Source organism: Cuculus canorus, chromosome 8 (assembly GCF_017976375.1).
Source record: "Cuculus canorus isolate bCucCan1 chromosome 8, bCucCan1.pri, whole genome shotgun sequence".
Classification (NCBI taxonomy): Eukaryota; Metazoa; Chordata; class Aves; order Cuculiformes; family Cuculidae; genus Cuculus; species Cuculus canorus.
This window is the reverse complement of record NC_071408.1, coordinates 34,241,945-34,264,041: the sequence shown is the minus strand read 5'-3', so window position 1 is coordinate 34,264,041 and position 22,097 is coordinate 34,241,945. Positions and strand designations below refer to the sequence as shown.

Sequence of the window (22,097 nt, the reverse complement as noted above, 5' to 3'; positions counted from 1 at the left end):
CAAGTGAACTCTAATTCTGTCGGTAAACTCCAATGCAGTTAGAAAGTGTTAGTTCTGAGTTTCACAAAAGTTAAAAGCTGTGCCTTTGGTTCAATAAATCAGCACTGGTTAACTATAAAGAACACCGTGTATAATCTTCAGCAGTGTCTGCTTAAAATAATGCAAGTGAAGTTTCTGTTGACTTGTTGACTAAACTTAAAGTTTGGTTTTGGTAAAGGCGCTGAGCGGAGCTCCTTCCAGGGCATGCGGAGCGTTCGGTGCTTGAGAACCCGGCTGCTGGTCCATGGAAGAACCCTGGGCGTCAGGACAGCCAGACCAAGGCCAGAGGAGCTGTGGCTCGGGACTGAGCGACCTGCGCTAAGCGCGGCACGGGCAGCGGCGTCCAGCCTGGAGAGGAGCTGTGGGAGACCTTGAGCAGCGCCAGTACGGAAAGAGGCGATGAGAAAGACGGGGAGGAGCTTTTCAGCAGGGACTGCTGGGATAGAATCATAGAATAGTTAGGGTTGGAAGGGACCTTAAAAATCATCTTCAAGGTGATCATCTTTAAGTTCCAGCCACTGCCACGGGCAGGGACATCCCACTGGATCAGGGCGCCCAAGATAGGACAAAGGGCAACGGTTTTGAGCTGGAAGAGGGGAGACTGGGATGCGATCTTGGGGAGGAGTGTTCTCCTGTGCGGGTGGGGAGGCCCCGGCCAGGCTGCCCAGATGTGGTGGCTGCCCCATCCCTGGAGGGGTTCGAGGCCAGGCTGGATGGGGCTCGGAGCCCCTGATCCAGTGGGGGTGGTGGCACTGGGTAGGCTTTGGGGTCCCTTCCAGCCCAAACCGTTCCACGATCTCACGAACACAGGCTGGTATCCAAACGAGCGAGCCCTGCCCCGGGCGCGATGAGGCCCTGCAGTTCGATACTTTAAGGCGCCGCTCCAGAGCTCGGCCGGGAATGCGGGGCGCGTGCCACGCGCGTGGGGGGGGCGGGCCGCGAGTGGGCGCGTGGCAGGCGCGAGGGGGCACGAGGAGCGCGGCGCGAGGGGCGGGCGCGAGGGGCGCGGCGCGAGGGGCGGGCGCGAGGCGGTGCGAAGGGCGGGAGCGGGAGGGGCGCGAGGCGCGGCGGGGGCGGTGCGGGGGGGCGGTGCCGCGCGCTGCCCGCGCCCCGCGGCCAATGACTCCGCCCGCCCCGCCCCGCGCCCCGCCCCCCGCCTCTCCTTCCCCCCCCACCGGGCCGGGCAGCAGCGGCCGCGCTGCTTTCGCCCGCCCGGCCCCGCCGCGCTGCCCATGGCGGAGCCGCGCCGAGCCCCGCGGCTGGCAGGTACGGGCGGGGCGCGGGCTGCGGGGCGGGGGCGGGTCAGGCGCGGGGCGCGGGGCGCGGCGTCGGCCGCGGGTTCCCGGGGGTGCGAGCGCGCGGTGCCCGGCGGCTCCGTGTCCCGCCGTCCCATCCCCAACGCGTGACCGGCGCGGTTCGCTCCCTGCGGAGCGAGTCCCTCCTCGCGCCGGGTGTGAGTTCGGTGCTTCTCCCAACGGTCCCCGGTTTCAGGCGCGCTCGTAATTCCGCGGTTCCTGTCACTGGGGTCGAACGCCGCGAGGTGATCCCTCTCGCTCTCTCCAAAAGAAGGGACTTCAGGTGTAGCTCTGTATGGTGACGCCTTTTCCGCTCGCGGCGGCTGTAACCAGGTATAAATCTATTTATCTCGGCTCCTTTAAGCTATTATAATTTAATTGGTACAATTTATTATTTTCTCCTCTAATGTACAGTCATCAACCCAGCTCAGTTTTACAGAACCCCCTGGCAGGGTTTGTAACCTATAGGAGAGGGACTTGGGTGGCTGAGTGCTGCAGTTTTGTTCTGAGAAAGGTATCTTCCTGGTTAGGTCTGGATGAATGCTTAGTTCATATATAAATATAACTCTTTTTTTGGATGAGGCTGAGAAGGCCAGTGTTGGACCCCCTCCGTGGAGGAATCCAGAGGGAGAGCACCGCCTGCTCTCCAGTTGTGGGATCAGTTTGGTTCATTTTGCTGTGACCTGAGCACGGCTGCTGTCACAGTCTGGCACGTGGAAGACTTTAGAACTACATGTAAATGCAACTTTTCCCAAAGACAAAATATTTTTGTTTATCGCCACTTGGCTGGTCTGCTTTGTTTCCCTTCCAGCCCACATCTTTCCCCTGAGTGCCCAGGACAAGGTGGCTGGTGGCTGCAGTTTAACTGGCTGTGCACAGGTGTCCTGTCAAGGGATTCCGGCAGGAGTGTTAGGACAGTGTTAATGGAAGGAGCTTATTAGTTAGAAGAGCTCCAGTTTGACCCATGAAGCTTTCAGGGCTTGAACTCTGTCTGAGCAGGAGCTGCTGCAGTTGGGATGCAGACCTGGGCCAACACGGCTGCAGCCGCGGCCCCTTCAGGGCTCGCTAGGGGAGGAAGGGAGGGACAGGGGCTGGGAGGGGGGAAGGTCGTTGGCTTCCTTCGGTGAAGAGCCCTTTACTCTGAAACTTGCTTCCCCCAATTGTTTGCTGTAGTCGGACCTTCTTAGGTTTAAAGTGACGCTTCAGAGTTTTCTCTCCTGCCAGCCTTTCTGTCCGGGAAGGTTGTGTTTGGCTGTTGATTCTGATGCTCGGTTTGTGTGTCTGGAGCCTTGTCTGGTCAGGGTATGTACACGATATCTACCACAGATGGGATTTCTTTTAAAAACTAAGTTTTGGATTTTGTTCTCTGGCGTCAAAACATCTAACACCACAGCATTTTGATGCCCACCTCCAGGAACGGTGTTTGAAGTTAATTGCTGAACCAGCAGGGGGAACACAAAACTGTCCATGCAGTCCGTCTCCCAACCGCAGCTCCAGTTTGCTGAAACTTTGGGCCTCTACTTTGGACAGTGGATGGCTTGCATTGATCCGTGTTGCTTTCTGGTTTGTGAAGTCTAGTGCAGCCCTATGGCAAATACTTGAGGTGTGGGCATGCAAACAGCCTGCTGGACGCTGAGTGAAGAGTGGGAATTTGCAGCATGTCAGCTGTTCTGTCGGAAGAGGCAGAGAACGGGTTCCTTGCCTGCAGGCGGTGTGAGCCATCTCACTGCTGAGCCTCAGGGTTAATCTGTCTTGCGCTGACAGCGGGATGAGCGCCTGCCACAGGGCACCCGGTCTGCTTCTTTTGAGTGAGAGTGGTTGTGTGTTCTCGTGGCATCAGGTCTTCAAGCAAGGGGAAACAAAACGTAGTTCAGTGGAAATGAGCGAGTTAAAAGGTGGAGCTGTGCGCATCCTCTGGGATGGTGCTGGCTGCAGGCTGAGGTGTTACCTGCAGATGGGTTTTCTTCCCATCGGTTCAGTGCTCTCGTATTCCAATGGCTGCACGTTCTTCTCTAGGAGCGTTATCTGACATTGCCAGGTCTTGAAGGGACAGGAAGATGTGTGTGATGTTCCATTGACGATCTCCCTCTCCCGTCATTTCTGTGGAGTCGCAGAACTTTCTCCCCTGTCTGGGTCTCTGCGATACTCACGCGTGCAGTTTGGAAAGCCAAAGGGGGATTTCTGTTCTAAAGTTATTGAAGACGGCGCTAGAGCTTTGCCTGATTTGTCTCACAGTTCTTTAGTTTGCTGTCTCCAATAATATTCCGTTAACATTTCAGATGTGAATTGCCAAGCCTTGGGCAGTTTGTGTAGATCTTCGGGAATACTCTCCAGAATAAGGACTGTAGATATCTTTGCAGTCGCATTACTTTTGATCTAGGTCCCGAAAATATTCGTGTTTTATAAACAGGCATTACTCCTCCAGCAGCAATATTTGGGTGATTAACGGCGTAGTGCTAGTTCCTAGCCACTTCGTGAGTAGAAGCATGTTTTGCCAGAAAAACGTACTAGCAGAGAAACAGTGCAATTGGAATTGCTTCATCGGCAACTGTGGATTCGCGTTTTTCTGTGCTGGCAGTCATCCAACAGAGCAGCATTTCTTGCGCTGTTACAGCAACAATTAACTCTGTGCTAGCCAAAATGGAACTGGAAATGACTGGAAGAGGGAGTTTAAAGCTCCTACTTACTATATATCCCATATTTTTTATTTCCACTATGTCAAAAGAGACTTTTTTTCTTTTAAAGAATGCCCTTTATTACCTTGAATATCTGAATCGGCAGATTTGTCAAGTTCAGCAAGGAACGGTTTATATGTCACGTTGTAATTGTCCTATCGTGGAGTTGTACTGCTTACAAACAGTAATGTCTGCCAAAATACGCTAGTTTGGGATGTTTTTATAATTAAATAATTTATTGAGGGAAATGTGAACATCATTATTTCATTCTGTAAATACTAGTTTAAATTGAGGTATATCTGTTTATTGTTAACAAATTTAATCTCATTATATCTAGCGGGTCTCTGGAATAGCATGTCTAATCTCCATGCACCAGTTGGCTATGTTCAGGTTGGTTTTTTGTTTTCTTTTTTTTTTTTTTCTTTTGCAAGATGGTGTAAAGTTTTGGGACTAAGCTGGAAAGGGCCCCTCTTTTAAACAAGTTTAGTTGTGACCTCACAAGAGACCTGTTGAGATGACAGGAACATAGCTTATCTAGCAGTTAATTATAGAGCTAACGTGTATGGGTGGTTTTCCTGCACAGAAGTCAACAGGGGCTGTGAGATGTCGTTAAGGATTCTGAAAAAGAACAGCAGTTCACTTGTACTCGGATCGCTGTTGTAAGCAGAGGCATTTTCTGTTGGGAATCAGTGCAGATTCATTCTGTGAGGCAGGGACAATAAAAAATCCCAAAGCATCGCATGCGCTTGCTGTCTAGCGTGGATATGCTGAATACACGTGTTTCTTTACCAAGAGCTGGAGGTGGATTGGAGACGGATGTGGCCTCTCTTGTCTTAGCTTTACAGAAGTAATTTATTAAGCTAAAGCCATGTTTGACACAACACAACTGAGAACTGAGGTAGCATTTTATCACCAGTGCAGTGCTTTGTTTTTGACGATGATTTGAGTACAGCAGAATTCTGTTTGATATATAAACCAGCTGTTGAAATACTTGAAAAGATGGACCTTTTCTTGTATTAAGGCTATGACCTTACTGGACCATGGGATGGTTCCCTCCTCCAGGGTTTAAGATGTCCTATGGCTCTGGATACTTCCCGATCCAGTGACTTGGTTCTCTCCAGCGATGAGGTGTAGGAATTTCCTGCTGGCAGACAAGATGCACAAATTATTCACATGAACATAGAAATTTATTGTGGCCTTAGACTTGTGTTCAAAGCTTTTTACAGTCTTCATGCATGCATTTAATATTTTATATTAAATGCAGGAAATAAAATAATAAAAGGCAGGAAATCCTATATGGTAAAAATTACATGGGAGTAGATCTCCACTCTGAGTGGAACATGCCAGTGATGCATATCTTGATTGAAACAAAATCTCATTGCAGTGATTGTAAATTATAATCTTTATGAAAGAAGTTTTGCCTCAGCCTGAATGAGTTTCTCTGCCCAGCAAATTAATTACACCAGTTATTTGGCAGACAATTAGGGAGAGTGTAGGTGACTCCTGCACAAAGGGAAGCTGCTTTTGACTCATCCTTCTAACTGAGTAGCGCTTTCAGGTCTTCCCTACCTGTGTGGGAGAAGCTTATCTTACAGATATGCATCTGAAAATTTAGCATCTGACAGCCAGCTTTGGATAAATGTGTTTATCTTGTGTAGCACCTGAAGAAATAATTTACAGATCTACCTGCTTTCTAGTGTATGTCTTCTTCTACAGAGCAAAATTCAATACACGCTGCTTTGAGATTTTTTTCCCCAAAAATGTGGTTTTGATAATGCATGTGGTTAACTTTAAAGCACACAGCAGTTAATATTTTAAGCTGTGAATTTTATACTTCTGATATCTCATGGACTGTGGCAGTGGGGCTGGCTGACCTGTACCACCTCCCCCAGTTCTCCTGTGATGGGAAATGCTGGATTTCAATTCTCTTCACTTTGCTGACCACTTCTGGTTGGTTGGTTTTTTTTTTTTTAATTCCCCTCCCAAAGAGGATTGCATCCTTATATAGTGAATTTATGCTTCATGCCATAGTCTAGCTTTTCATTATTACTCCTTTTTGGTTTCTCACAATTAGTGCAGAGGATTTTGGGTACTTGTAGGACATGTTTTCAAACCACTTCTCTAAATGTATAGAAGTCATTTCAAGCTTTTAAATCCAATAGAGACTTATTTAGCTGTTTTTCCTGGTAGGAAGGTTACAGCTAGAATATTTCTAGTTCTAAGGTTTTGCAGCTTAATCTTGAAAGAATAAGAGCATCACACATTCACTGACAGAATAATTTGCTAAGATCTTTTACCTGGAGTGAGGAAGCCTTGCGCAGTTGTTGGTAACTTTCCCTCCTGCTGTTGCTCCTTTTCTGCAAGGAGATGCATTCCCTGGGGTTATATCTGACCTGATAGGTACATTAGAGTTCTTATCTGTTTAATTTAGGTGTGCAATTAGAAACCGAGCCAAGTAAAACATAGGATAAATGAAATTTGTGTGAGGTTGTTGGCTGCCACTGTGTTTGTGAAGAGTGAGATAGTCCAGCGCCAGGAAACCTATTCTGTTTCCAATTAGAAACCATGAAAAAATAAAGTAATTAGGCCAAAGAAATTTAACTGTGAGGAGGAAAGGCTGTAGAAATTTGTTTCATAGAATCTATGATAGTCTTGTTCAGCCTGTAGATTCCTGTGCACCAGAAACGGTTTTGTTTCAGGGCAAACTTTTCAGAGGCAGCAAGTTCCATTTGAAAAAGGAGCCTGTTACTTGTTGTGGTGAGATGTTGCTGGTTGAGTTCATTGGAAACTCGAGTTTTATTTCAGTGGAGGTGTGAGACTCAGATTTCTTGGGCTGCCATGGAAGCTTTAACCCAGTCTTTATGTACGTACCTTTTGTCTTTGCTTTTTTCCTCCTCTGCTACCTGATGTCCATCAGGCAGTGGCACATGGTTGTGCCACTTGTGTGCCTTGATGAAGGCAGCGAGGTTTGTCATTCACCTTCTGGCTAGAAGACGGGTGCAGAACTGCCTAAAGCAATGTTGTCTTTCTGGGTGGGAGTTATGGGAGGGCTGCCGGAGCCATGTCAAGGTCTTTTAAGACTTTTCTTTGCTTCTGAAAGAGTAGACTCACTGTGAGTTGCACAGAAAGCGTGGCTGAAGTGGGTACTAGATTGTAGATTGCTTGAGCCATCAGAGTGTAAGAACTGTACAACATCCCAACATCTGGTTTTCTCCACTCTTTCAGAGATGCTGTGATGCAGGATATCTCTGAGAGCTCTATGTGAGAGTAGAGAAGTTCTTATTGGTCCACAGGTTACAGGTGGGTTTAAACTCTGTTCTCAGGGCCAGTTTCAGTGTGCTCCCTTCTATAGAGATGTAGTGACCTCTAGGAAGTTCTGATGTTGTCAAAGAAATCTGTTCCAGTCTGCTCCTCATGGAAGAGTCCTGTGTACTTCTTCCACTAACAGCCTCCTGAATGCACTTCCTTCCCTTCCACCTATCGAAACCCTCTGGCATCCTGATCCTGCCAGAGGCTCTTCTCTTGTTTACACTTGGTAAGCAAATCCTTGCCTCTCAGCCTGGAAAGATTCAGCTGCGCAGCTCCCAGCGTTTGGGGGAAGGGAAGTCCTGGGAACTCACAACAGAAGGATTTTATCGTGTTTTATGAACAGTCTCTTACTTATGCGTTAGATTGTGCAGTGATTATTCAGCTGAAACTTCCACACTGTTTGGCAGTGTGACTTTATTTCTCTGATCTAAACTCACAGCAATTCAAGTCAGGTGATTAAAAATGTTGGGGAGCTGAAGAAAGTTGGTTATGAAATGATGCTGAGGATGGACACCCTCATCCAAACCAAAGCTTTGTGCCAGCTGTGAGCAAAACAAGTACCGGGTAACAAACCCAGCCTCAGTAACCCATTACTGACAAGGTGGAACGGTTTCACATCTTCTGTGGACTTGTGTGTGTATATTTTGTGGCTTCCTGTGATTTGAGCAGGCTGCATTGTAATGCACTAATAAGAAAATAAATAAACAGAACATTGAAACAAAAGCCACATGGAATAGAGGGGCACAATCGCTAAATGGCATAAAACATCTTCCCTTGGCGCTCATCCAGTTCCCATAGCCTTTAACTGGGACTTGTTGAAATGTCCCATTACGAGCACAGCAGCATGTGAACTGCAGGACATCAGAATTACTTTTTCCCGGGGCTTTTGATATGTCAGGATTTTTAGTTTTATTGCTATTCATGTAGTCCCTGAAAATGAAACCACTTTGTTGTTTCTAATACAGAATCTGTCCCCTTGATAGTTCATGAATAAGTTACTGTTTTGAGTTCTGAATGGTGGAACTTTGGTATTTGCCTTGGACACAGGCATTAAAAAAATACATACAGATTTTCAGTTCCACATTAATACTTGCTAACCTGATTATCCAGCTTTCTGACCTGTAAATGTGCAAATCACACAGAATTAACAGAGAATAAATGTCATCTAATAAAAAGGAAATTGCTAAAGTGCATCTTTAATAGAAGTTGGCTTATAAACTCTTTCAAAAACTGTTCTATTCCTAAGCTGATAGAAGTGCTTGGGTAGTTGACTGTGATTTTTTAGTTAAGCTTGGGTGTACTTGATACCCATTATTGCTGTTTTTATTTATGGAATGCACATATTCACTGCATTCACACAGGGAACCAACATAGACAAATGGGACAAACTGGTTAAATAAGTTCAAATAAGTGAAATGGTTGCCATGTGTAAAACAAACAAACAAAAAGTGGAAAAGCTCTGGCTGTGAAGACCTTCTTGGATGGCCTAGAAACTTGGTTTCACGTTGCTATGGCAAAACAACACAAAGGGGCAGATCTTGCTGACTCTGCTCAGGCATCCCCATTCACCTCTGCGATGTGACTTGGAGGAGGGGTTTGGCTTACTTGGGTAGAGGAGTGTTTGTTAGTGGTGGCGTAGAGAGCAGTGCAACCCCTGGCACCATGCATGGAAAGAGCAGGGGATTCCCAGGGTCTGTGTCGATAAGGAGGAGAGGAAGTGGAAGTTATTCTTCTGGCAGTAAAGGAAAAGGTTAGACAGCCAGGAGGACAGAGTTAAGGCAGGGGAAGAGCTTGTATGGGGAAGGTGGGTGGTGATTATAGAAACAGATGGTGGCTGTGGAGGAAAAGGCTTAAGGGAGCAAGAATAAAAGGGAAAAATAAAGCAGTAAGAACCCAGTTCAGCAATAAATGTGGCAGATTACTACAGTATTGAAACCTTTCACAGGGAACAGAAACACCTTCTCTTCTCGTCCTGATGTACTTCAAAATGAATTTCCCCCTTCCATTCTCCCAATCTTCTCTCAAACCTAATAAAATCTTGTAGCAGTAAGATTCTTTCTGATGTTCCCAGCAGCACTCAGCCTTGATGGCATCTGCAAAATTATTCTTCTCAATGGCACAGGCCCTTTTGTGCTTTTTAGACCCTCACTTTTAGCAAGACTGGGGGTGTTGACAGCAGCAAACCTCAGTGAAGGTGGCCCCAACAGACTCTGCCTCTTAGCCAGTCTTCAATGACTCTGGCTGCAGATCCCTCTTTGCCAGCTTTTCTTGCAGCTCATAGTAGCATAAAGAGTTGGCATGAAAACAGTGTATTTAGTAAAGCTCTCATGTCATCTCTCTTCCTCGTTGGGATTTTCTGGTTATACTTTAATGTGCCCTTCCACGACCTCTGTTACAGAAATAGCCACCCAGATATACCCAAAGGAAAAGATGATTCTCTCGGAAATTTCTTCTGAATTTCAAATTGAGCAGCAGTTGTGTTTAGTCCCTGGATAAAGACTTCAGGTCCCTGATCCCTTTGCAGAGATTTCTGATCTTATTTCAAAGGAAATGCCCCCCTGTTCTGGGGCTGCCTCAGTTGTTCGTAGTTTGTGGGTTTTATACTCTTCTGGTGACAGCAGGTTTTGCGCTGACACAAACTCTGGCATGTTTTGCACCACAGCGGAATCTCTCAACTGTTTTATTTATCTCCCTTTGGTACTATCATATGGTCAGGTAACAGCAGCTTTGTAGCTGACTCCCAGCACAGGGGAGGAGGATCTGGTTTTCCAGAACACTGACAGTTTGCTGGCTTGGTAGGTTTATTTTTAAATGAATTATTAGTAGCATTTTTGTCTGTGCTTTTTGACTGAAGTTGCTGCTGTGGAGCTGGCGGTTTGGGTATCATCCTGTCATCCATCCTGAATTCAACAGACCTGCTGTCAGTGCTTCACTGTTTCACCCTGTTGTTCAAGGTTTGACATTTGCCCTCCTTTTTAAGTTTGCGAATGCTATCTACAAGTAAGTGATCCCATTCTTTAGAAAGCTCTTCTTAATGTTCATTGATATCTCTATTATTCATCCTTCATGAGCTGGCAGACTTGGAGTGGAAACCCAGGGCGTTTCAATGGGATCCTGCCTGCTCTGAGTTGTACCTTGTCAGTGTTACTGGGCAGTGAGCTGCAGGAGGAATGAAATCACTCTTGTTTTCATGTATGCATGGTCTCTCTTTTTTAAATCATCTTTTGCAAATCAAAGTCAAAGTGAAACTTGGCCTTTGAACATGTGGGATTGCTTTATCTCCCGCGCTTTTGCTGTGTTCCACATTTCTGCACAACTGTGTGCACGGTAAAAATGTCACTGAAGAGTAGGTTTGTGCTGATGGAAGAGCGATCTCACGAGTGCCTTGCGTTTTCCTCTTCAGGCTATTAACTGAGCGTATGTGCTGTGGTTGCTCTTTTTCTGGTTTCTGTTCTGTTTGTTGTTGATGAAGTGATTATATACCAGTAACTCAAGTTGCGGAATGCTTGTTAGAATCATAGAATGATTTGGGTTGCAAGGGACCTCAAAGCCCATCCAGTTATACCCCCTGCCATGGGCAGGGACACCCCCCACTGGATACAGTTGCTGCAAGCCCCATCCATCCTGGCCTTGAACACCTCCAGGGATGGGGCAGCCACCACTTCTCTGGGCAGCCTGTTCCAGTTTGCACGTATGACATCTTGTAGGATGTTATGATGGTCTTTCATAGCTCACACTGTCTGGAAACATCATGATTTGCTCTTTTTGATAATTTTTCTTTATGGTAGCATTTAAAAATTGAGTTAGCAACAAGATACACTCACTGAATATATTTGTTTCTTTCCATCTAGAGGAAAAGCAAGTGATTGCAGTCTATGTTTGACTTCCCAAATGATGTTCGATGTCTGTCATAAATTGCTTATAGTTTGCTGTTTGGCATTAAACCTGTTTGATTTGGATTTTCGTGTTCAAATACTTCTATCTTAGAAGTTTGTCCAGCATTTTTGTCAAAAATTTATTATTTCTGTTTAATAAAGATTGGCCTTAATTTCCCACAAAGTTCAGTACCCTGCATGGATTTGAGGGTTTAGCTGTTTAACTTTACACTCCAGGGGGAGATGAGAGATATCTAGGAAGTCACTGAATCCTTCCAGTAGGCTCAGCATGGATAATTCTTACAAGAGTGTGAACTGCCCAGCGAAGCTATCATTTTCCAAGGTGTTTCTGTTTTGAGGTGTCTCTAGCATTGGTTCTGTGTATGCTTATCCTTCTCCAGAACTTTTTTGCTTGAAGATGAACCCATTGTCTACAAAATATTGTGATAGAAATCTTCAGGTAGATGGTGCTTGTTTGGGATTTTAGGGTGGACAAGTGCTGATTCATGAGGCTGTGTTGTTTGTCCTCCTATTAACAATAGAAACTCATCACAGTATCTCATTACCTCAGCCATGTGGTCTGGTAGTGTTGGAGTCTCACCTCACACTTTTTAAATTGATCCTGGTGAGCAGTGGAAAGAATAGTTTGTGTCAGAGAACCTGTGAGAGAAGGAACAGTGCGTATTCTGGAGTCAGAATTTTTGGTGTTTTTAGTGCCTGCAGGTGCCAACTGTGTCATTGTTTATTTGTACAGCACATTTCAGTTCTTTTACTGACCTGGTGTATCTTAAAATCTCTTAAAGATTCTGAACAGCTTCATGTTTATATTGAGCATCAAGTGGCCTTGAAGAGTTTTCAGAATTTGTGATACTGAGAAATGAGGGGTTAATTTTATTGTGAGAGCAGTGTGGAAGGGTTCTCCATGTATAACAAAGGTAGCGGCAGATAAATAAACAAATGTTTACACGTCCAGAGAAAGTCTGTATATGTAAAATAAACACATCTGAAGCTCTTAGTACTATTGGCAGGGTTCAGCGGGACCTCAGTGTTAGCTGACAGAAAGGACTCCGGGATTTCACTTCCAAGGAGATCACAGCTTGCACAATGCATGATGTGAGAGAGCTACCAAGAAGTGCTGAAATATGAGGGGAGAGGACTGGGCTATCAGTACCCAGGGCATCTGGAAAAATAAAATACACTCCTCTGGCAGTCATTTTAGAAAGAATTCTGTTTCTTTTGTTAGGAGAGATAAGTTTAAATATCTAGTAACATTTCTGTAAGTTATATTTGTATTAAAATGTATTTTTACTTCTTTCTGTAGGCAATTGAAAGCCTGGAAGATTTGATGTCAAAACATACCACAAGTTTCGAAGGAAGGGAATCTGCGTGAATAGCTACAGAGGGAGTTGAGAAGATACAGCATTTGCAAAAATGTCTTTGAGTTGTGTAACTGCAGTGTTTGCTTTGATGAATTTGTGCTTCGCAGCTGCAGGTAGGTGGCATTATATAAATCATATATTCGGTGCAACTTACTATATATGTTCAGCATTATTGGTCAAAAATACTTTTTCATGCTTGAAACATGTAGGTTAGCTGAAGTTTATATTTACATCTAGGTTTTATATAAAGCTGTTGTGATCATAACTGCTGGTGTGGTGATGTGAGAAACAGTGCTGTTCCTGTAAGAGGATTTTCTTGCGCCTGTGTTCCCCTGTAAAATCATTAAAGAACTGCAGTAGTAATTTATATTATTTTGTCTATTTGTTTGCTTCTTTAGCAAAAAATGGAATGACATGGTGCATGTGTATTGTAAAGGAGAAGGTTGGTGTGGAAGCCTTTGGTGGTGGCAGTGGGGGCTCTGCCGGTGTGATTCTGAGGTCAAGCTGTCTGCTCTGTCAAGGCTGAATTGATTCCCCTTGGGTGCAGGGCTGTGCTGGTGAAGCTGAGCTCGAGTCTCTGCAGAGCTGGGCTGAGAGAGAGTGCCAGCTCAGCTCAGTACTGCCTTCGAGGTCTGTGGTCTGGAGCTAAGTCCCAATTATTTTAGTTCATAAAAAGAACTTGCTGACAAGATCCCAGAAAGGGTCATAATAGGTCATGGAATCCGTCCATCCTTTCTGCCCTCTTGGGATAAATCTCACCTTCGCCATTCCTGACAGTGCCTTGTCTGTTTTAGCATTACCTGTGAGTGGTGATGGCAAAGACCTTTTAGTGACAGTTGTCAGTGTTACTGGAGGTCCCGTAGGTTAGGAAGATGCGATGCCATTCATGGCAGTTGTTCCTGTCCCATGGTTTGTCCTAAACAGGGATTTTTAAACTGTGTTGCAATAACCAGTGAGGGAGAAAGGAAAGCTCCATAGAGTTCAAGTACCTAGCTTATATTGTAGTTCCTTCAAGTGCTGAAGTGATTCTTCTCAGTGTGTTTGTTTGTCAGAGTTCTTCCTGTGATTGCAAGGGGAAACCTCTTCAAATGTGTCCAGCCTGTGTACAGCACGGGGCGTTGGACAAGGGGCCAAGTGGACACAGTCAATCCAAGTGAGGTAGTGGGAAAAGTGGGCAGTGGACAGATGGCTTAAATCTGAAATGTCCTCACTGTGGAAAGCATGACCAGCTTTGGAAGAGACAAGGCTGAGCAATTAAATGTGTTACAATTTGGCTTCCTTTCATCCTCAGCATGGAAAATTCTGTTGTTTCAAGCCCTCAAGCCTTGTGGGACTTTCTCTGGGGTTGACCTCCTGAAGGCATCCATCCAGCATTACTGACTTTGATTGTTTAATAGTGCGTGATGCTAACATTTTGCAATAGCTCCATTACTGATGAACTCTCCGCAGTACAGGGTGTGTCTGAGTGTCTGCGGCTTCGGCTGAATAGATGAATGCTGGTCTTGGCTGAGAAAAGCAATTACTTGGAGCGATCTGAATCATTATAGATGCATAAAAATCTACTTTGAAAGAAAATGCCAGTGTAAGAGATAAAAACTATTTTAATTGATCGCAACCACAATTCCATTTTTGTACTGAGGAGATTGCTTGCCTAAGAAGTCAGCTTACCTTGTAACACCAGCTTTAATTAAAACCCACTAATTTAAAAGTATTATCAAACATGTACTACTATTAGAAAGTTATTCATTGTTCAGAAACCTTAGCATCTATTGCCTGTCCTGAGGTTTATTGTGGTTTTGTTTGGTTTTACTCCCCAGTTCTGTGTTTTCCTCTGGCAGCTATTCTTGAAACAAGCTCTTGAAAAGCACTGTGGCCTTGGATTTGAACAGATGCTTATTCATGAGTAGAGTCATGGAACGATTTTGGCTGAGAGGGACCTCTGCAAGTCTACTCCAGGCCCATGCTCAGAGCAGGGCTGGATTCAAAGTTATTTCTTTCTTGGAGGCTGGTTCTTCCCACTGTCTCCATGAGCAGATCGCTGAAGGGAGTAGGAGGGGTCACAGTTCGTCAGAGGGAGATGAAGAAGCACTATTGTTGTGGTTTCTGGCTGTGCCTGTCCTGTGGGTTTTGATTTTCTTCCATGCTTTTCACGTTTCCAATACATTCTTAATAAGAACAACTAGTTAATGTTCTTTACAGAGTATTGTGAGTATGGTAAGATAAGAGCAGTGAAGAACTGATGGACTCTGAAGGAGAGAAATATCTAGGGCAGATATCATTGCAAGCGAGCAAGGACAGCTCTTTGAAGTTATTTAAACTGATCTTTTGCAACATTTTTTGGTTTGTAGTCACCAAATCCTGTTAACCCAAACCATTATTCTTTAAATACTGAAGAGTTTGTGGCTGTAGGTGAAATACGAGTAGAAGCAAGCAACGCATTCTAGTGGTTTGTGGGAAAAGCTGTGGCAGAAGCCTGTGAGCTGTTGTCAGCGTGATGGCCAGGGCATTAGCAGGCTTGGCTCTTAGTTGCCAGTGCACGGAACCCGCACTTTCAGGCTGGGACCATTAGCATACTAGTATAAATAACACTGAGAAGTATAAATAAAATCCATGCGTGCCTGTGGTGAAGCTTGGGGGAGGCAGGGGGCAGCATGCCACCTCCCGAGGGTGTTGATTCTTGTATACTGAGGCTTTTTCCAGCTTACTCTGTGTTTCTGAAGTAGAGAGGCTGCTGCTCCTGCTTAAGCCTTTCTTCTGTTTGCCAGTCCTGCAGTGACACTGCTCTTTATTGGTCTCAGTTTCGTTGCTGACTTTCAGATATCTTTTTAGATACGGACGATCTATACAGAATCTGTGTTTTGGTTCGTTTTGTTTTTTCTTTTCTTTCCATGCTTGCTTTTTTAGGTACAAATGTGTTAAATATCTGAACTCCATCCCCCAAAGATAGATGGCATGATGCACAGAGATGCATATTCAAACCTGAGCCTCAAGCCTGCCTGTTTTCATACTAGGAGCTTCAAGAGTACACCTCACTAACTTTGCACTGAGACTGGGCTGTATAAATACTCATTGAATATTAGTCTATACCTCTGCTTCCTCTTCCTGCCCAGATATATGTAGCTAAATGCTTATCTGAATTCAATTTATTTCTAGCTTGTACACAGAATTCTTGTGAGCTCATATTTATACATAAGCTTCAATTGTACTGAAAAAGATGGCAAAGAAAACCTTGACTACTGTGATATTTTTTTGTCCTTATGGAAAGTCCAAGGCAGGACGGAGAGGAGAGTTGCTGGCACTACTTGCCTGTCTGAGGGAATTATGTTTTTGAAGGTCTGGCAGCTTGTGGTAGGAGTTCCACACAAACACTTTGACCTGCACACGCTGCAGTCTTGGATAACACAAGAAAGTCTGGCTTTGTAGTCTTGGGAGCAAAAACGTTCTGTCCTAATGTGGTTTAAATCACAGACTGGAACATGTTTATTTTGTTTGCTGGCAAATGTGTGCACTTGGGTGCATGGTGTACGTCTTGATAAAATGTCTTAGAGGACAGCTGAAATGTAGACCTGCCCTAGACCTTAGGGCCAACCCTTCAACAAGAGAGGAATGGGAAAACCCTTTAACCTGTACTTCTTTTTTCCCTTTCCTTTCCTGCCTTACTGTTCAGCTGGAAAGAACATAGAAGGGCAATACAGGCTGTGGATCTGTGCTGGTTAAAGGTCTCATTCCAGTCTTTAGGGGTAGATCCTGTGGTGGTGCAAATCATTCCCACTGCTGACAGAGCAGCCATGGCGTCTGATACCTACCAGAATTTGTTGTGCTGTTATGTTCTCTTTCCCTCAACCCCCTGACATTTGGTGTTGCCTTTCCTTGCCCTGTAGGTACCTCTCTGCTTGTGATGGAGTTTCAGGGTTGTGCTCAAGCTGATGGAGGGGGCTGTAAGAATTTGATATATTGAAGAGTTAACCCATTTTTGGTAATACTGAGCTTACTGGTTTATCTGCTCACGTTAGCTTTGTCTCTGGTTTTCTTTCCGCAACTCTTCATTCCCTCATTCTCTGCTGTATTGTTATCCTGGCTCTTCTTTTATTTCTTTTTACACATTTGTTCTTACAAGTAATTTTACATTGCTTTGAGCACATGTGCTTCGTTTTCAGTAAGGCTGTGTGTTTGTAACCTAGCTTATCGTCTGGATCTGTGCCCCCCAGCTACAGTGGCAATGGTGCCATGTTCACAAGTGGTAACTGCAGGAAGAAAAGGCCTTGTCATGACATCTTTTATCTCTTTTTAAAGAGGAACTTCCCTGACCTTGAAAACTGTGTTTCCAAAAGCAATATTGAATCCTTCACAGTATAATAGAAAGCCCTTCACTGCAAGGTGATAGAAAAGAAAGAAAAAATGCTGCGAGTCACTCACACATTTCCTTCAGTTTCAACAGTTTGGGTATTTCCCAATTGTAATTAAGTTGTAAGTTTTTTTTTTTTCCTCCAAATATTTGTTGCCGGAGGTGTGGGGGGGGTTTGTTTCTTTAATTTGTGGTTAGAAGATGAGAACCAAGGGACAGAGGTTGGCTCTTGAACTGTTAGGACTGAAGTAAAGCATGAACTGGTTGCAACTTCTGAATGGACAGATTTCACTCTCCACCTCCCTTTTCCTTCAGTTCTCTCTCATAGTCAGCCAAATTATGTTTCCCTTGAAAAACCACCCAGTCTTGTCCCTTTACGGTCTGGACGGTCAGTCCTTTAGAGGATGAGATTAACCAGCACTGGAAGTGTTTAGAGATTGGCAGGCTCAGAGGAGCAGAAGCTGGTTCCGTGCTCTGCTTATCTTGTGTCTGTGCCACTGCCATGCTTTGGATTGGGGATTGGAAAGGCTGGGCAGGCTGGGAGCCCTCTTGTAGGGGCTGTAAGGAAACAGCCGAGCTCTTCTAATGAGAGCCTGTCATGCTCTTAGTCTGAGAAATACTAATTGGGAACCACGGACTCACTTAGGAAGGTGGAAATTGTTCCAATTTCTTTTATCCTTTCAGCACCCCGATGGTGATTTGAAGCATCGTAATGTCAGATGTTCATCTGATAGGGAACAAAACACTGAATTCCTGACTTCATGTTGGTGAGCTTGGTGAGATAATTTTAAGAAGCCAGAATATACATGAAAAATTGTTAGTTAATCTTAATTTCACCCAAAAAGAGATAATACTTTTCAAGCATACCTGATGTTTTTAAGTGAGCAATGTAAATACAAAGACTCATCAAAACCGAAGCTAGACTGAATCTATGGGTCCTCTGAGTCAATATTTCTTAGGCACTGCTCTTTGGTGATCTATTCCTGTGTAAATTAGGTTTTTAATCTCATCTTCTGTCTGAGCCACAGCTCGATTGAGGCAGATTCTGTGCTATGTCTGCGGTTCCTGCATAAATAGTGTTTTTATCTTCCAAGACCGCATGGAAATTCTGAAGAGCCTTAAGTGTCAGGATACAGAGGATGGTTCTGTATTTTAGCAGAGGTAATTGTGTCATAGAGGTGAAATGGCTTGGACTCATCAGACTGTACGTTTCTCCTGCATCAGCAAGGCTCTGAAGCTGAATACATTTGAATTTCCGCAGTTCTGCACACACGTGGAGCAGTGGGATGTGGGGCTGTGCGTCCCGATTCAGCAAACCAAGAATATTTACTGAGTGCTTTGAACTGGAGCATTTATCAGTAAATACAAAAGTCTTGTTCTTTGATTCGAACTGACTCTGGATGGTGCCAAAGGAATTCTAAGCTGTGTCGAGCCCATAAAGCAGTACTGGAATGGTCCAGATGCAGGCACATGGCAGCATTCCTGCCTGTCTCTGGAGGGAAGGGCTCAACTGATGAAAAGGAATTTTGCAGGGAACTGGATGGCATGGGATGGTAAACGGCATTGATCCTTGTCTTTCTGAGGAAATTGATTGCATTTTTTTTAAAGATAAACTTGCCTTTAACAAATTCTAAGCACCACTCGAGTATTTTATAAATACTGTGCTAAAAATAGTTCTTTTGTTTTCTGAGGGGAATTGGAGTTTGGAAATTTTGCTTGTAGATCTATTAATATCCTCTCCATACTGTGGGCCCTTATTAACTCTTTCTTAGTTTCTCCATTTGTCATTTGTCTTAAAAACGACACAAACCCTTGACTGCTCTTACTTTGCTGTACGCCAAAGAATTTTAAGGCGAAATGTGACTTTTCTTGCAGCATTAGAAGAACCCTTACAACAGCAGGTAGGACTGCATTGCCTGGCAAAATCTCCTTTCATGTCACTAATGAATTCAAAGCCATAATTAATTCTTCTATGGGGTATTTTCACTTTCAAGCTGAAAAAGTAATGGTTATTTGAGAGAACTGGCAAGAAAAATGTTCAGAGAGTACCTTGGATATTACTTGTCCCACCTGCTGTTTGGAACTAGGCCAGGAGCTGTTTCTCTTGCTGAAGTAGCGCTCTTGGCCATAGTGTTTGCTGTGTTCACTTCCATTCTCCCCGTGCTGGTGTTTGATTGCTGTAATAACATTTGTCGTCACAGATGGAAGTGAGAGAGCTAAAATATGCATCGTAGGGAGGGCTCTGAGGTTTTCTAAAAGATTACGGTTGCCCAAACTGTAAAATTTAGCAAATGCTTCTCCAGTGTCTCTGGAGTATCTCTCATTAAGAGGCCAGCTAAGCAGCTTGAGTAATAATTTCTAGAACGAGAAAAAATTCATGTAGCTGAAATGCTCAGAATAAGGAGTGCTTAGCAGGTAAGTGCAAGCCAGCAGCAGGAAATAAAAGCAGTCCTGAAAATACCATGTTCTGTTGCTTGTAAATTCTCTTCAAATCTCTATTCTCTTTTATTTTTTGAGATTATCGAAGTGGTTTTGAAGCAATTTCATGCCTAAAGTAAAACAATGTGTATGACTTTCTGTGATGGTTGGTTTTGAATAAAAGAACTTTAAAAACTAAAGTTATGTAATTCTAGGTCCCTGTTACTGGATCTCAGAGGTACATTTGCAGCAAGAAGCCTGTGAGTAAGTCAGCTCGTAGAAGAACCAGGTTGCACTTCAGCTTTACTGACATGATTTGGGAGAAAAGAATTCAGGTGAAGTGGTTCTGTGCATTGAGCTGCTTGATGATGTTGTTAAAAGCTTCAGGTGTGTGGAGAGCACCTGACCAGCTAATTCTTCTGTTTGTTTCCACATCACACAAGCGCTACACAAGCGTTCAGCCAAAAAAATTGCTAACAAAGGTTGCTAACAAAGAACTTCTGCCTCAAGGAGTCCTAGAATGCAGCTTTCTTTTCCGGAGAAATAACAATGGACTCACGGTGGTTTTATAGGTCAAGCGTTCATGTATCTGTCTACGATTTGACAAGATTGCTCGGAGAAGAAGAGTGAAATTGGGACTTATTGGAGAGGATTTATGAGCAATGAATCAATGCTAGTGGGCTGGATTAATTTAATAAGAGCAATAAACGTATTTTGTTCTAGTTGACTGAACTAATTAAGTTGAGTCAGTTCCGATAGTTGTGTTGTCTGCTTGTTCCAGTTGCTTTCATTACGTTTTGGAAAGGAGCAATCCTCTGTTCCAACAGAAGGGATGTGATTTTCCTCTGGCGCTGCTCGGTGCCAGCCTGTGTGCTGGTCACCAGGTGCTCCCTGCTGGGTTCCCTCACTGCAATGCCACTCTGGACATTTGATTTGCTGCTTGATGGGCTGCAGGCCCCCACAGCTGGAAAGGGTTCGCGTCTAGACTGTAACTTTTTTCACAGAGTCACTACGTTGTCTGCCCTTCAATGCCATTCTAAACCATATGTAGTGTCTGATCTGATACGACGTAATAACATTCCATCTCACATGGTTGTATGGCAGAAATATTAAAGCAGTGTAGTACAGCTTCTTCTTCCTTAACAGAATAAATCCTAGGGTTCATGTCCTGAAGTGGTAATGATATTGTTGTTCTGGTCTGAAGTCTTTTGGTGTTCCCCTTCCATTTGTGACACCGAGGTTGGTTTCCTTTTCTTCTTATCCACTTCTTGTTAGGTCCTCCACGCTGTTATTTAATGACTGGCATGGTTGCAGAGAGGTTTAGTGGGAACCTGTAGTGCCAGTGAAAGGACTCAATGCTATTATTCACTTTCAGTGAGACCCTGCAATGAGTGGGGTGGTCTCTGCTCCCCACTTCCTTTGGGCTTGTGTTCTTCCTCCTGTCCCATTCTTCCCTGTAACTGTCTGTATCCAAGATGTGTATTAGTGTGTTTTCTTAGTTATGACGATCTCATCAGTAATGAGTGTTTGTTGCCTTTGTCGGGCTCCTAATATACACACATAGCAGCTGGCACGGACTTTTTAAACAAGCATCCTTGTGATCTCCTGGATAATCTCAAAGGACATTTAAATACAACAGTTACATTGGAAGTTTTTAATATAAACACATTGTTCTCATAAAATGGCTTAACAACCTATTGTGGGTTAAATATGGGGTCTCGCTTTACATTTATGATGAGTGAAGACTGCAGTTGACTGTCTGAGGTGGTAACTAAACTGGTAATGATTATGTTAAGGGCAGTTAAGGAACTGGTGAATAAGAATACACTTCCGTGCTTTATTTCTGAATATATTAGATTTGTTGCTGTAGCCTTTATATCCAGAGAAAAGAGCATTCGTGCTAAACAAGACCTTTGTTGTCCTTTTCCAGCCAGGCGTGGCACTGGTGATAGGGCTGAGTGGTGGCACTGCTGAACAGCCCTGCTTGGTTTCTCATTCACGATAAGCCCAGTCTGTGTTGGTCTTGTTGGGAATGTGGACGTTTGGATCTGTTTGTTCACGTGTTTGTATCCCATTGGAAAACCTTGGTAGCACTTGTCACTACATCAGTAGGGGGTGGCTTTTTACAGTAGAGATACAGTCAGGCTTATGCTTCACAAAGTAGCTTCCCAGGCAGCGTGATGTTAAGACTGCTTCTAGATTGTGCAGCCAGAAAATGATCTCGAGTCTCATGAGGTGTTAATAAAGCATCATTGAAGGCAACGGGTGTTTAACCACGAGTCCGCTGATAGGAAGAATGAGTTTCAGTATGGCTCCTGTGTGCTTACATGAGAGCTTTTGAAGTTCTCAGTGTCTGGTTTCCCCTGCACCTTTGCCATTGCTAGAGCAAACACAAGGACCCTTGAAGGTGGGTGGTGGGGTAGTGAAGCCTCCTTTTTCTGCAGCACCTCATGTTTGTTTTAGATCAAAACTGAATTTCTTCTTACAGAGTTGTGTGTCAGAGTATCGCTCAAGTACTTTGAAGAACTTGAACTATGGCTCACCTGGTGGCACAGTGAGACATCAGCCACCAAATCAAATATGTCTGTTCAGAAGTGGAGAATATGGCAACAACCCCGAGTGATTTACTGGCATAGCTACGCCTCCTCACCCAGAGCACATGAAAAACTGACAGAAACACTTTTTTTGGTCATGTAACTGTACCCATAAGAAGGGTTTGCCAACTTAGCAGAGTTTCCAGCACTGACGGACAATGCATTATG

At 44.3% G+C, this 22,097-nt stretch overlaps 1 protein-coding gene across 4 annotated transcripts in view; it reads left to right on the top strand.

Moving 5' to 3' along the window:
* The first annotated feature begins 1,176 nt into the window (after positions 1-1,176).
* TGFBR3 (transforming growth factor beta receptor 3) overlaps positions 1,177-22,097 on the top strand; it is a 105,572-nt gene continuing 84,651 nt past the window's right edge. For 2 of the 4 annotated variants that reach the window (XM_054072784.1, XM_054072787.1), the window contains exons 1-2: positions 1,177-1,305; positions 12,515-12,685. In XM_054072784.1, coding sequence (XP_053928759.1) covers positions 12,625-12,685 — 61 coding nt within the window. In that variant the 5' untranslated portion in view covers positions 1,177-1,305; positions 12,515-12,624. Of the gene's footprint in view, positions 1,306-1,518; positions 1,668-2,620; positions 2,637-12,514; positions 12,686-22,097 lie in introns of those variants that run through there. The other 2 variants (XM_054072785.1, XM_054072786.1) reach the window with 2 other exon arrangements.